Source organism: Arachis stenosperma, chromosome 9 (assembly GCF_014773155.1).
Source record: "Arachis stenosperma cultivar V10309 chromosome 9, arast.V10309.gnm1.PFL2, whole genome shotgun sequence".
NCBI classification, from domain to species: domain Eukaryota; kingdom Viridiplantae; phylum Streptophyta; class Magnoliopsida; order Fabales; family Fabaceae; genus Arachis; species Arachis stenosperma.
The window spans coordinates 160143756-160157949 of record NC_080385.1 but is presented as its reverse complement, the minus strand read 5'-3'; the positions used below and the strand labels follow the sequence as shown (position 1 = coordinate 160157949).

Sequence of the window (14194 nt, the reverse complement as noted above, 5' to 3'; positions counted from 1 at the left end):
TAGGAGTGACCGTCTGTAGTTTAGATGTGTTTAGATGCTAATCCTAATTTTTCAAAATTTTGAAATCTGTTATTAATTATTTAATTAATCCTAATATACCTTCTATTTTTAACTTTTTTTTAATCGTTCTTCACATTGTTTACGATGTGTATTGTTTACCTATATTTTTCCTAATTTTATAAAGGTTTAATTATCTTGTTGGTCCCTATAGTTTCGCGAAATTTTCAATTAGGTTTCTATACTTTTTTCTTTTTAATTGAGTCCTTGCACCAATTTTTTTTTTAATTGGGTCCCTACACATTTTTTTCCTTTTATTTAGGTCCCTATACCAATTTTTTTTTTGTAGTTGGGTCCTTATAAAATTAAGCCAATTATTACTAAGAAGGATTTAAATGAAAAAAAAATTAGTGTAGGAACTCAATTAAAAAGAAAAAAATATAGGAACCTAATTAAAAATTTTACGAAACTATAGGGACCAATAAAGTAATCAAACTTTTTATAAATAGGAAAAAAATATGAAAAAAAATATTTAAAACTTAGATATCATATTTTACTCTCTCAGTTGAAACAAAAAATTGAGAAGACTCATTTCTACAAAACACGAGAGAATTGAATTTGAGCGAAAAAATAAGGAATGGAAGAAAGAATTATCATTTCAATCATGCTACTTATATATAAAATTTCAACTACCAATATAAAATATATATTAAAATAAATTAAATAATACATATTTATATGCAAATACATAATTAATAGCTAATTTGATGATTATTTTTTAAGTATGTATATAACATTTTTTTATCATTTATTGTTTTTATTTGTTTGGATGCAAAAGATGGAATAAATTAAAAAGATAATAATAGAAACTCACATTTTTGCTCTTGAATTATGTAAAATTATATATAAAATTATTATAACAAAAAACCAAATACAACATTATTCTATCTTTAAATATCAAATTATGTAAAATTATTATAACAGAAAGAAAACTAAATATATATTTTATCATTTTCTAATAGAATTTAATGTTTCTGACTGAAATTAAAAATGAATTTATTATCAATTTAAGGTTATATAAAATATAATAAAAATCTACTATTATGCATTTATGCTAAGTATTTATGTGAATTTTGAGAAAGTATATTTTTTTATCCAACGCTTATTGGGCTTGCACGGACCTCTCCCTTCAAACTTTCTTTAACATCTAAACTCCAAACAAGAGACCGAGTTCAAATCCCTACAATTGCAATCGAGGAGAAAAATCTAGTAAGTGTTGAAGAGTAAAGGTGGCAAAACGGACCGGCATGTCCCAACCCGCCTTGCCTCACCTAGGCCCGTACCATAAACGGGACAGATTGACCCGCCCCGCTAACTAAAATAGATTCAAAATGCTAGCCCGTTCCATTTTATGGCGGATTAGCGGGTCGACATGTTAGCCCGCTTAACTCTTTGTGTATTGGGAATTATCTAGTTCACCTGACCCCAAAAAAAAAAAATCCAAATAAGAGACCGAAAATAAACCATTTCAATCTTTTGATCTTGTAAAGTATATATCTTATAGCATACAAGACTTTCTGTAACAATTTTTCTTAGTCTCGCTTAAATCTTATATGGTGTGAAATCACATTTACAAAATCCCATCGTCGCATTTTATTAAGAGTTTCTAACCCAATAGTATATAGGCATGCATGTAACAACACACTAATCCTATAACCGAATAAATAAGGCATTAAAATCAGTCACATTTTAATTACATAGGCCATTTTCAGAAAGAATGAGAGGTCTATGGTTACGCAACGAAGTTTAGCCACACTACACAAACCCAAACCCATCGTAACCAAGCTTATGGCTCTATATAGCAGTCAGCAGCAACAAGTGCGATGCCAGAAATACACGGAGTTTAACAATAAAAAGGAAACAAGCAAATCCAATCCTACACATCCAATCTCATACAAAAATTAAAAGTGTATATATATATAAATAATATTTATATATTTGCAGCATTCGATGAAATCTGAGGATAATTGAATCAAACTTCAAAGAGTTAAAAAAACTTGTGTTCGTTTGGTTCAACTTTCAGGCGCAGCAGGAGCAGGAGTCTTGAGAAGTGGTTGGAGTGCTTTAACAACAATGCTCATATTTGGCCTAAACTCGGCTTCATATTGCACGCACAGGGCCGCAACGGCTGCAAGCTGTATCGACAAAGATACACATTGTCATCCTCAAATTAAAACCCACAAATTGTGCAATTACAATTTACTAGTCTCTGATTTTGAGAGAGGGATACCTTGGCAACTCCTTTAGGGGGATAATCTCCTTTCAGTTTTGGGTCAACACATTGTTTAACTTTATCTTCACTTAATCTTGGGGTAGCCTATTCGCCCCAAAAAAATGAGATCACAGATAAATAAATCAGCTTTACACAAACATAAATAAATAAATGGAACCAGAAGAAGGTGGAGTATTTAAAATTGTGCACTGACCCATGTAACAAGACTTTGCTGTCCGCGGGGCATGGTATGATCAACAGGTTTTCTTCCAGTAAGAAGTTCTAGAAGAACAACACCAAAACTGTAGACATCACTTTTTTGAGTCAACTGGCCAGTCATTGCATACCTGCATATGTTTGGCAAGGTAACAGAAAAGCTAAGAACCAATAAGACACCATAAAAAATTAAAAATTTTAAGACGAGGGATAAAGAATCCAAATGAGCATTGGCAACTATTAAGCAGGCCAAAAATGATGTAGTGCTAATTTTGTTTGTGAATATACTTACCTCAGTAACTGGACCAGAAAGCATATTACCTAGACAAATTCAAGAATAACAAGTAGAAACATAACACTTCTTGACCTCTTGTTCAGGCAAATGTTGAGTTAGGTTGCTGGAACACTTATTAAATTTCAACACAATGACACATACCACTCTAGATTATTGTACGCAGACATACAAACTAAAATGCTTTGAGTGAATTAAAGGAAGTTCTTGAACTGAGAAAGCTAGATAAAAGAGGAACTGTTCAGTGTTTTCAGCTTATCACTTTAGCTTCAAGTATATTCAAAGTCAGTCTCCCAGGGATGGGGGTTTACTAGATCTTTCTGCTTTATCATTCAGTAACACTGAAAGATCACATTCAGAACTGAACTTACAATTTTACATGCATTCAATCAAGGAGAAATTGAGAAGGAAAACATAGTTATACAACATACACAGAGCACGCCTAAAGATAAAAATGGAGAGGTAACACACCAACAAAAATAGTTAATACTCCTTGCTAAGAGGGGATCAAACAACAAAAATACAAGATAGCATACTCGTCTTTGGTTGGAAAGGAATACTAAAATTTTAATAGAATTGCTTTTTTTACTATATTATAGACTTTAATTTGGGATAGTACTTCCTTTTGGCTTACTACTCATCAATTTTCGAGAACTATTGTTATCTGACTTACAAAAAGGATTCGCGTCTTCTTGTCTGATTTATCTCTCTAGGATGTATCTTTATTTTATTCTTTATTTGTAGGATGTCTCAACGTCTATTTCACTCTTTCCTTCTCTTCTAATAAAATTTCTTTTTCTACAAAAGAAACGCAGACATATAATTAAAAAGTTGGCATGTTCTGGAAGCTTACTCTGGAGCATGATAACCAAAAGTTCCCAACACTCGAGTAGAATGAAGGCGTGCAGCCATGTCAGGGGCCTGATTTGAAAGGTTAAAATCAGCTATCTTAGCCTTAAAATCTTCAAAGATGAGCACATTGCTTGATCTGATATCTCTGTGTATAATAGCGGGTTGAACTTTCTCATGCAAATATTCTAATCCCCTTGCTGCGTCAACTGCAATTCTAACTCGCTGTATCCAATCAAGAGTTGGCCCTGGTTGTGCCCCTTGAACTCCCTTTCTACCTGTATTTTGAAAGACAAAATTCATAAATGGAAGATCTTGGATGTGAAATATAAGACAAGAATATGAGATTGCATACCGTGCAATATGTCATGAAGAGAGCCCATAGTAGCATACTCGTATGCAAGTAACCGAAGATTTCCTTCAACACAATACCCTTGCAGCTCAACAAAATTATCGTTCTTCAGCCTTGAAACCATAGAAACCTGAATAGAAAAATATTGAAGAAGCTAATAAATTGACAATGACCATACACTGACCAACTTGCTTGCAGCATATAAACTTATTATGGGTTGCAGAAACATGCCTGGGTCAAAAACTCATTATTTGTTTCAGGTTCAGATGAAACATCAAGCTTTTTCACAGCCACTGTTTTCCCATCGTTTAAGGTTGCATAATACACTCTTCCATATGATCCTTCACCAATCAATGCCTTTGATCCAAAATTCTCAGTCTTCTCCTTCAGCTCCTCTAAAGATAATGCCGGAACCTCAATAGGCGGTGGTGCCTTATGTGGTTCTGATTTGACGGGCGCTGACGCCTTTGAACCTTTTTGGTTGCCTAAAACAAACGAAAAATGATAAATGAAGAGTGTTCCTTTTCCATTCATTGTTACTAGCATCTTTCTCAAGCAGTAAATACTAATTAGTAGTTGGAAGAAATAGCAAAATGGATTAAATTAAGAAACTTACCATCTCCATAATTCCTTGGGCTTTTCAGGTGCTCACTTTCATGCGATGGGTAAGACTCTTCTACCTGACACGTGCAACACAGCCACCGACGCATCCCTGTCCCTGTCTTCTTCCTCAAATATGAATCGTCCTTGGAATTTGAATTCTCAAAGCGGACAAAGTAACCAGGAGGAGAAGCATGTGCCTATATAATAATACAGGACGCTTTAATTTCCAGCAAATTCAAAGAAACCAATGCAGAAACATTTCAAACAGATAAACTGAACATACATCCATCCGCTGTAAGGGTGGTGGCGTTCAGTGTAACAAAAGTAACCCTATCTAGTAGCTGGCATTTATTGGATCATAATAATTAATAAACTCAAATTCTAAATACACATTAACACATGTAAATATGTGGGTGATTTGGTGTGCACATGGTATTTTCGAATTCCGAGGGAAACAATGCTTCAAGAACTTGATGCTTGACATGTTGACAAAAAGAAATATCATGTCATATTCATACCTAGCGCTTTCCCTAACACCTCAACAACATAAACATCAAATTTTTGAAAATGTCATAAAGTGGTAGATCATCTCTGAATCGAAAATGTCATGATTCACATATTTGCATCAATTGTATAAATTGCAGAATTTGTGATTCTAAGAGGGAATTCCCCCTAAAATGATAATGGATCACACCACTTAACAACGGTCAAAAATCCTTCATTGACCCAATTAATTAAGCAATCTAAGAACTCCAACAAGAGACATCGGATTGTATTAATTATGTTTGAAGAACCACGAAATCGAACTATGAAATCCCAACCCGCATGCAAATTTCACTAATTATGCAGAAAAATAAGAATCCTTACCAAATGACCAGGACGCCTGTGAGGATTAAAATCTCTGCGGTCCATCAAAAGAGAAAAAAAAAATTAAAAATTAATTAAAGAGGAATGCAGAGAAAGGTTGGAGCAGAACCCAAATCGGAACTAAAAAAATGCAGAACACCCGAATTGCCCAAAGAATTGAAGAGAGTGAAAGGTGGGAAAAACAAATACGGAACGAAATAAAAAAAAAAAAAAGGAATAACAGATTGGGGAAGCCAAAATTAGGAGAAAGCGAAAATAGGAGAAAGAGAAAAAGGAATTAACCTCACCTCAACTAAACTGAATAGATGGTTGCAAATGGTTGTGAGAGTAAGATTGATAATGTTGTTGCTAGGGTTTGTTGGCTTGTTTAGTGTGTAATGGTTTCGATTGTTGCAAAGAACGAAAGGAAGGGATGAATCATGAATGGATGGATAATAATGAAAAGCGATGGAGACAGATGGTTTTGTTGTGATGAGAGAGAGAGAGAGAGAGAGAGAAGAGCCACCCAGCCAAGCAACGCGTATATACCCAATGTCCTCTTCTCACGTTCATGTTAACATAATATTAATTAATTACTAATTATTCCTATTTATTTTTTTGGTAAGTATTTTGGATGAAAATGCATTAATGATAATGATAAGGGGAAGATTTACATGCACTTGTGAAGTTGATAATTATTAGATAATGATTTAGTTAAATATATTAAATTATTTAATATTTTTTAAATATTAATTTTATATAAAAGTAATTATATATAATTTTTTATTTAATAATAATTAAAAATGGTTGAATAATTTAATGGATAATATTATATATTAAAATTTTTTTATGAATTAAATTTAATTAAATTAAATAATAAGATTTAAAGTAATATTATTTATAATTAATTTTTATTGATATTAGACTAATTTATTTGGACTTAGTTAATAAAAAAATTTAAATGTGTAATATTATTTTAATTTATTATTTTAATATGAATATATCTTTATAAATAGTTATTATATTAATTTTTCTCCGAATTTAAAGCATGTGTGTAATAGTAATAAATGAAAATGTTAGTTAAAATAGTTGTAATTATTTATTATTTTTAAATAAGACATCATGAGTTTAATTTTTAGCTAGAATATGTAATTATCCTTTAAATTTAAGTAAAAAAATCTTCCTAATGCTTGTACTTTTTTTACTTTAAGAAGGTAAAAAAGATTAATAAATATTTTTTATTTGAAAATCAAGAGGATATTTAGAATGATAAATTTGGAACGTATATTAATATTTTTAAAGGAAAGGAGTATATCTATTTTACTAAGAGAACAATAGAAATTAGCCATAAAATTCACACATTTAAAATTAAAAAAAAAATCACATATTAAAAGTTCAAAAAATTACATATCTAGACTTTATGTTGACTAGTTATTTATTGAGTATTCTTTTATTGTTTCTCACATTTATTGCAATTATATAATTTATCAAATTGTAAATGTTATTTAAATATTACATTATTGCTTAAAAAATTATATATAATTTTATACTACAACTTTAAACAAATCATCTTCTCAGTTCTCACCCTCACTTTATTCTTTTCACAATATTATATATTAACATGAATAATGTAATAACTATAATGTTTTTAAAAAAATATCATAATCAAAATCATGTATGACGCTTTTAGCATTACAATTTATCTAAATAAAGATGCAACAAAGATAAAAGATAAAGTGAAAATAAAATCAATCAAACTATGAAATTATATTTTGTGAGGTACTTTTGATTTCTTTACTTGATAGGAAAGGAAGGAGGAGGCGGTGTTATGATGGGAGAAGGTATCTTAAGGCCAACTGTGTTACTCATTCTTTGGGACCCTTTCCTTTCTGCGTTGGCCAATTTTCTTTTGCAAACTGCTTCTAATCCAATATTATTTTATGGCCATAATACCAAATATGAGGTCCCTGTGGGTTATTAGTACTTTTTAAAAGTAAACTAATTTTATTGATGATAGTGCCAACCGTTAAGGCATAATAGAAAAAGAATTCGTAGCACACATGTCCATGACTATATATAAATATAATGGAACGGGAATCAAACGGCTAGAATTGTATCCTTAAGCTAACGTAGAAAGAAGTAGAATTGACCTTTCCTTTGGATATAAATGAGTAGGAACTAGGAAAATGGGTGAAGTACTAAAGCCAATTCCCCCATATAGTAAAAGAATTCAGGTAAGAAGCTAAGTTGCGGCATCCAACCATATATATATATATATACGTTCACAATTTCAAGTTCTTCTAAACTTTGATGATACGTTAATCAATTCAAGTCCGGACAAAAACAAAAATTGCAACAGGGGTACCTTCTCATGAAAATAATTGTATGTGAATTTTCATGTAAAAAAATAAATTGAAGTCGAATTTTCTTATCTAGCAAAACAATACGCTAAAATTCAACTGGAATAGTTTCCATTATTTGAGTTTAGTACAGCACAATCCTTGTTATTCGCTTCTCAAAAATATTCATATTAATTTAACATTATACTTCTTTTATTCTAAATGATCTTCACTTCGAAAATTTGTATCTTTTTTTTTTGGGTAAACAAAATTTGGTACTTTTCTAACATTTACAACTTAACTATTGAATTTTCAGAGAGATAAGTAGTTTTAGACACAGCAAGACCGATTGAGCCATTACAATCGATGAGAATATCCATTCAATATTGTAATAACACTTTTATTTCCTCCTTACATGGTGTTTTAACTTTTTAACCGTTTCTATCTATGTTTTAATCTCTATCATAGTAAAGCCATATATATTTGATAATATGTAGAACTATTTTTGCTTTTAATATAGGTATAATTATACTAGATAAAACAATGAATATTAGTTTTTCACATAATTTGCAATTGCGTAGCCCTACCAGTAAACATACAAAAGCATTTCAATTAAAATAAACTAAAGCCCCAGAGAAGAAAAAGAGAAATACGGAAACAAACTGAAGAGGACCCTAACTTGCCATCTGTCAAAATCCTGGACTACTCTCACATGAGTTATGACATGGTATTACTTCACTGAATTTTCCCAACTCTAAATAGATTATATTGTGACCAAAAGATTCAGTTATCACATCCGCGGTGACAAGTATGCAGGACATTGTGATTTTAACCCAAATTTATGCTTTATGCTTGGACACACTAGATGATTGATGCTAAAACACAGCCAAAAACTATCACTAGCTTGAATTGTGGTCAAAACTGAAACGACTGCAAAAAATCCTGATCGTATGAATGCACAAGAAATTCACAACTGCGCTAATTCAATGCCTGCTTGCTCTTGCTTCTTCTCATCTTTGCCTTAAATCTTGATTTTGTCATAAGAATCTGTACCGTATTTGTAAAGTTCCCAATGGCCATCAAGACCAACAGGATACCACAAAATATTACCTGATCCAAGAGTACATTGTTATACAGCCAAATCCATGCAACAGATTGTAACTGGAGTATTTTTATTTATTTATATTATCTATCCTGTTCAATCAATTGATATACAAAATGAACAATAAATAACATTGGAAGCACAAGCATAGTATTACCTGCCACTCGGAAATAACCCCAACAAATGCAGTCTGGAGCAACAATAGTCCAACATATGCCTCAAATCCCTAAACAATGAAGGAATATCAAAAAGCCATACTCAAGTATGTTCAAGCCAATGATTTCTAAAACATGAATACAGCAGATAATTTCAGTGTGTGTGTGTGTGTGTGTGTGAGAGAGAGAGAGAGAGAGAGAGAGAGAGAGAGAGAGAGAGAGGAGGAGGAGGAGGAGCATACTGCATACAAAACCAGCAAAATAAATTCAAGGGCAAGCCTATTTAAAAGGGTATCACTTATCCTTCACCTATATTTGCCTCCATAAAAGAGGGTGCCTAAGCATAAAACAGCCTTCAGTTATATTTGCTACCCAGTTTAATACAATATGTACTTCTGAATTAATCCATTATCACACCCGACCCAAAACATGCTAAATAAAAAATCATCATCATCATTATCATCAACAGCAAATCTTTATCCCACTAGATGGAATAACTGACAAATCATCAATAAGATAATATATACATCTCACAAGAATTAAAAAACCAGCTCATAATCACATCTATGAACTTGAAAAATAAGTCATAAGAAAAATTTACCTGCAATATGAAAAGTATAGGACACAACAGCCACAGTTGGCCATCCACACCAGCTGTTTCTCCCCAAACAACATCCATCCTCTTAGCCTAAAATTCAGAGAAAAACAAGTATCAAAACTGTATATGTATATTTCTATTCAGTCAACATGCCTTGGGATATATCAGTCATTTCACCATAAAAATAATGCTATAGATCAGATGATTGCACTACACCACAAAAAAACTAATGCTATAGATCAGATGATTGCACACAAGTTTGTAGACTTATATGGCTTCACTGAGCATCAAATACAAATATAATGAGCCAAACACTAAAGGAACTAGACTGGATGAAAGATTGTGTGACTATTTAAAAGTGGCACCTTTCCTAATGCAATTCGAGTATAAAGTCTCTGACGCTGATATCTGTTTTGTAGAAGCATTGCAACTCCCTGCATCATAGCCCACTGTAGGAAAAGTTGCACACCTCTCTGCAAGCAAGCATTAACGAGACTTAACGAGTGAAACAGGTAAATATCACAAGGGAAAAGAAAAACTACAGACAGAACAATGGAAGAGAAACCTGTGTTTTTGCACAATCTGGTTGTCCTTTAATTTCCCAAGTGAGACTCACGAGAGCCATTAGCATAGCAATATAATGATGATATATCCACCTGTATGGCAAAGTAAGTTTATTTGCAAAAGATTTGTCCCATGCAAACCAATATCTGCCCACCCCCAAACCCAATGTGCTATGCAAAGATGAAATGTTACCAGGCCAACTAAATAAAATACATGCCCCATCCTTTCTTGTTCTCAATCTAATGCATGGCAAAGGTGTCAATTAAATAATGTTGATACGGCTAGATAATGTCCATCATAAGGACAGTAAACATGAAAGAAAGAACATAAACTAGGAGTGAACTACTCGCTTTGCAAAACTTACAAAGGAAACCACTTAATACCCATGAGCAGAAAGCCTGATACCCACAAAAGGCTAGGAAACAAGCCCCGTCAAGAAAGACATATTGAAAGTTGCCTTTTGAAGGTGACATTATCAGAGAAGGGTGTTTCTCCTTATGTGTAATGGTGCAATGTATGGTACAAACTCAGAATCAAGTCTGCATCTGTTTATTCATTCTTCAATGACTGACTCTTTTATGGAATATTTTGATATATCCTTGGTGAGTGTGAGGCATGTCCAAGATCTCAGATCAAATTCTAATTCCTATTGACTGGTTCAACTGGTTATGGGAAGAGGAAAATGGCCAAGTTGTTGCAGCAATACCCAGTTTGCCATTGTTTGGTGTTTGCCCTTTTTATCCAAAGCACATATCTCATGCAACTCAAGTAAGTAGAAGAAATAAAAGTAAAGCAACACTAGCTTTTGATCGCCCCAAATACTTTGCCACTCACGTCATGTTTAGACAGACATTACTTAAGTGCAATCCTCCCTCTGCCATAGGAATAAACCTAAGAATCTTACGCAGATTCAAACTACACTAAAGGATCTTTCCTAGCAGTATCCCCCTTCCTAACTCTCTCCCTTCCCTTCAAGAATAAAAGGGCAAAAAATGAATAAATAACGCAATTAAAGAACAACAAAAGCACATAACGAAGAACCTCTTTTCTTATTTGACGAGGATCATTACAAAAACATAAAATAAAATTCCAGTCACAAAACTAGCAAAGGATGTACCATGGACGAATATCACTTCCATTAACCCTCAAAATGTTTTCTCGTAATGCCAAGCCAGTGTACAGGAATAGCAGCCAGGCCTGAAAAATGATCAAACTACATAATAGACTGTATACAAATGTTTCATCATGTAATCAAACATCTCCCAATAGGAGTATAGGACATCAAACATAAGGGGTTTAAGTGCAAATACCTGATAAACCTGAACCGGGAAAGCTGGCAAGCATCCATCCCAGATCCAAGATCTTAAAACAAGAAGCATTGCAGGAAAAAGCAGGAATAGCAATGCAGTTCTATCCTGAACAAAAAAAGATTTCAATGTTAATACCGTTTTACAAAATTTTCTTTACTGTGTTTTTGTGTGTAAAGGTTCACAAGCTTCTCAATTTCATATTTATAAACTATGAACTATGTTTATTTAAAGGCAACATTTTCCCCTTCTTTTTCTAACAGGCGTTTCAACATGATACTGTGCAAGGACATGCATACTGATTAAGTCCGAATTTTGAAACCCTTTATGGTTACCTATTGATTAAGTCCGAATTTTCACAATTGAAATGGGATTAACACACTGTATAAGAATAGATAGAGCAGAAGCAGTATACTCTGTAACTGTTGTATTCCTCTTTGACCTTGAGCTGCACATCCTTCCTAGAAGCACGAACATTGATAGGACCCAAAAACATCCTCAAAAAGCGTCCTAATTGACCAACAGGTATAAATTAGCATAACCACACTCACAGCGATTGAATTCAAATTCAGATCCATTTCAATCACTTAAAGAAAACTAAAAAATCATCGCAACGAAATTGTACGGGAATTGATCGGAATTGGATTGCAACCTTGAGCATGGCCAGGAAGGAGCGAAGAGGCGTCACCATCAACGAGGATGCACCTGGCTCGCTGCAAATCTTCATCGAGCTGCAGGAGGAAAGAACAGAACACAGAAAGTAAGGGGCATGCATGCAGATACAGATGCAATTGAGAATTAGGGGAAAGAAAGGAAGAGAAGCGAAGGAACCTTGTCGGCGAGGTTGGGATTGAGATGCTTGTGGGAGAGAAGGGAATAGAGAGAGGAACGAAGGGAATGGATTTTGGAGTCGAGGGCGAGGACGCGCTGGCGAAGGGGCTGCTCGTCGCTAAGATTCCGTGAGATGTGAGACGAAACGGCGTCGGATATCTCCTTGGCTTCTTCAACGACGGCGGCAACCTCTTCTTCAATCTTGTCCGCAGAAGCTGAAGAAGAGTTTTCCATGGCTCCTCTTGCCATCACACTTTCTCTGCTCTTCTTTCACTTGGCTTCGCTTCAGTTGGTTTTGTTTGTTGTGTTTGCGTCTCTGCGAGCTGCGAGCTGCGAGCTGCGAGCCAGGCCCACCCACTACCACCGATATGATATCATACACTCATGACTCACTCAACAAACCACAAACTACAAGCAACGCCCCCGTACTAATCTTAATTTTACTCTCATCTAATATCATATTTCCTTATTTATATCCTATCATTATTTTGTTATTAATTATTTATGCTCACTGCTTTTTACTATTTACTTATTTAGGCGAATAAAAGTGTAAAACTTCGTTACCGTCGTCATTTTTTTTTTTGCCTTTTCCGGTTCGGTTTTTCTACCGGTAACTAGAGCTGTCAAGGATACACAAAAGTCACACCCACTTAAGTTGGTGCAGAACAGCGCATCTGACTATCGATGGATATGTTTGGAAAGTTCATGTATATAAGGAAAAATTCCTTTTTCTGAGTTTCCACGTCAGTTTCAACAATAATTATAAATAATTTAATTTGAATTAATTTTATAAAAATATTATTATTATTATCATTTGTTTATTATCTCCAACCCAATAGGTCAAAAACTAAATTGGTACGAATCTGACTTTTATTTAATAATTTTTTATTAATTAATAGGTTGTTATATAAAAAAAGTTAAATTTAAATTCGACACTTATTTAACCAAATCAGTTAACTAGTCACTCGATCAACCTAAGTGGATAATTATCATTTGTTTATTATCTCCCCTTCATTTGATCATGTTATTAGTGAAAAAATGTTTTCATATTATCTACAAGTTTTTCTTTTCATATTTATATAGACATTTATTTAGGATGCATTAACTTTTAAAAAAAACACTTATTTAAAACAAAGAAATTAGTTACTATGCACAAAATTTGTAATAAAAAATGTTTATAGTTGAGAAATGACCAATGTATTTAATATTATTTTTATAATTATTTAAAAAATATATACAAAAATTCAAGAGCCAATCTTTAGACCAACTTTTATTTTTTAATTTTTAAATGAGTAATGTTAGTGTTCATACCCTGACCCAATGTTAAGGGCCCAGGTCCAATCGAAAGGCCTGATCCAATAGATTAAGCCTAGCAAAGCACCCACCTCCACTCAAGAGGTCGGTGTCAACCACGACTTAGTACGAAGAAGTCGGTTGCGAGACTAGCTGGCAGATAAATACTCATTCAAATGAGTAACCGCCCCTGAAATCTCTCTAACCACTTCATAAAGCCATATCTTAATCTCCCTAAGATAATGGGACGGTTACTATCCTAAAGATACGGCACTACTCCAACGGTGGTTATTGGCTCACCACTATAAGTACACTGACACGCCTCAGGTATCTCTAAGCCCAATACTCTCTAAGACCTGCTTACACCCTTGCTAACTTAGGCATCGGAGTGTCTTTGCAGGTACCACCCCCCATTCACGCGCGAGCACAAGTCGGACGGAGCCTCCCGAGTTGCGGACCTACCCGGAGTTCTCCTCCATTATATACTTGGGCCGTCGAACGCCATCCATTGGGCTAATCTCCGGTTACCTACCGTAACATTGGCGCCGTTGCCGGGGACTCGCGAGATCATCCCTCGA

The 14194-nt window shown here is 33.8% G+C and overlaps 2 protein-coding genes across 2 annotated transcripts; both read right to left on the bottom strand.

Moving 5' to 3' along the window:
• Positions 1-1817: 1817 nt before the first annotated feature.
• LOC130951294 (PTI1-like tyrosine-protein kinase 3) lies at positions 1818-5969 on the bottom strand. Its single transcript, XM_057879947.1, has 9 exons — positions 5736-5969; positions 5449-5482; positions 4595-4778; positions 4210-4463; positions 3982-4108; positions 3631-3904; positions 2484-2616; positions 2288-2374; positions 1818-2192 (listed from the first exon to the last, which is right to left on the bottom strand). Exons 3-9 carry the CDS (start codon positions 4686-4688, stop codon positions 2070-2072), a joined length of 1092 nt encoding a protein of 363 aa, XP_057735930.1. The 5' UTR covers positions 4689-4778; positions 5449-5482; positions 5736-5969; the 3' UTR covers positions 1818-2069.
• Positions 5970-8356: 2387 nt separating this feature from the next.
• On the bottom strand, positions 8357-12767 carry LOC130951293 (uncharacterized). Its single transcript, XM_057879946.1, has 10 exons — positions 12324-12767; positions 12145-12223; positions 11908-12002; positions 11496-11600; positions 11303-11382; positions 10187-10277; positions 9987-10094; positions 9625-9711; positions 9026-9094; positions 8357-8876 (listed from the first exon to the last, which is right to left on the bottom strand). The coding sequence occupies exons 1-10, from the start codon at positions 12570-12572 to the stop codon at positions 8745-8747; spliced, it is 1095 nt and encodes a 364-aa protein (XP_057735929.1). The 5' UTR covers positions 12573-12767; the 3' UTR covers positions 8357-8744.
• Positions 12768-14194: the final 1427 nt, after the last annotated feature.

What these genes read in the sequence shown, in the direction of transcription:
- LOC130951294 (XM_057879947.1), bottom strand. Translation starts at nt 4,688, where the DNA reads ATGCGTCGGTGGCTGTGTTGCACGTGTCAGGTAGAAGAGTCTTACCCA. An exon ending in ATAATGAGTTTTTGACCCAG is followed by an intron (nt 4,109 to 4,209) that starts GCATGTTTCTGC and finishes TTTTCTATTCAG; the next exon opens with GTTTCTATGGTTTCAAGGCT. An exon ending in CCCCTAAAGGAGTTGCCAAG is followed by an intron (nt 2,193 to 2,287) that starts GTATCCCTCTCT and finishes TTGTCGATACAG; the next exon opens with CTTGCAGCCGTTGCGGCCCT.
- LOC130951293 (XM_057879946.1), bottom strand. Translation starts at nt 12,572, where the DNA reads ATGGCAAGAGGAGCCATGGAAAACTCTTCTTCAGCTTCTGCGGACAAG. An exon ending in AGGAATACAACAGTTACAGA is followed by an intron (nt 11,601 to 11,907) that starts GTATACTGCTTC and finishes TTTTTTGTTCAG; the next exon opens with GATAGAACTGCATTGCTATT. An exon ending in CTCGAATTGCATTAGGAAAG is followed by an intron (nt 9,712 to 9,986) that starts GTGCCACTTTTA and finishes TCTGAATTTTAG; the next exon opens with GCTAAGAGGATGGATGTTGT.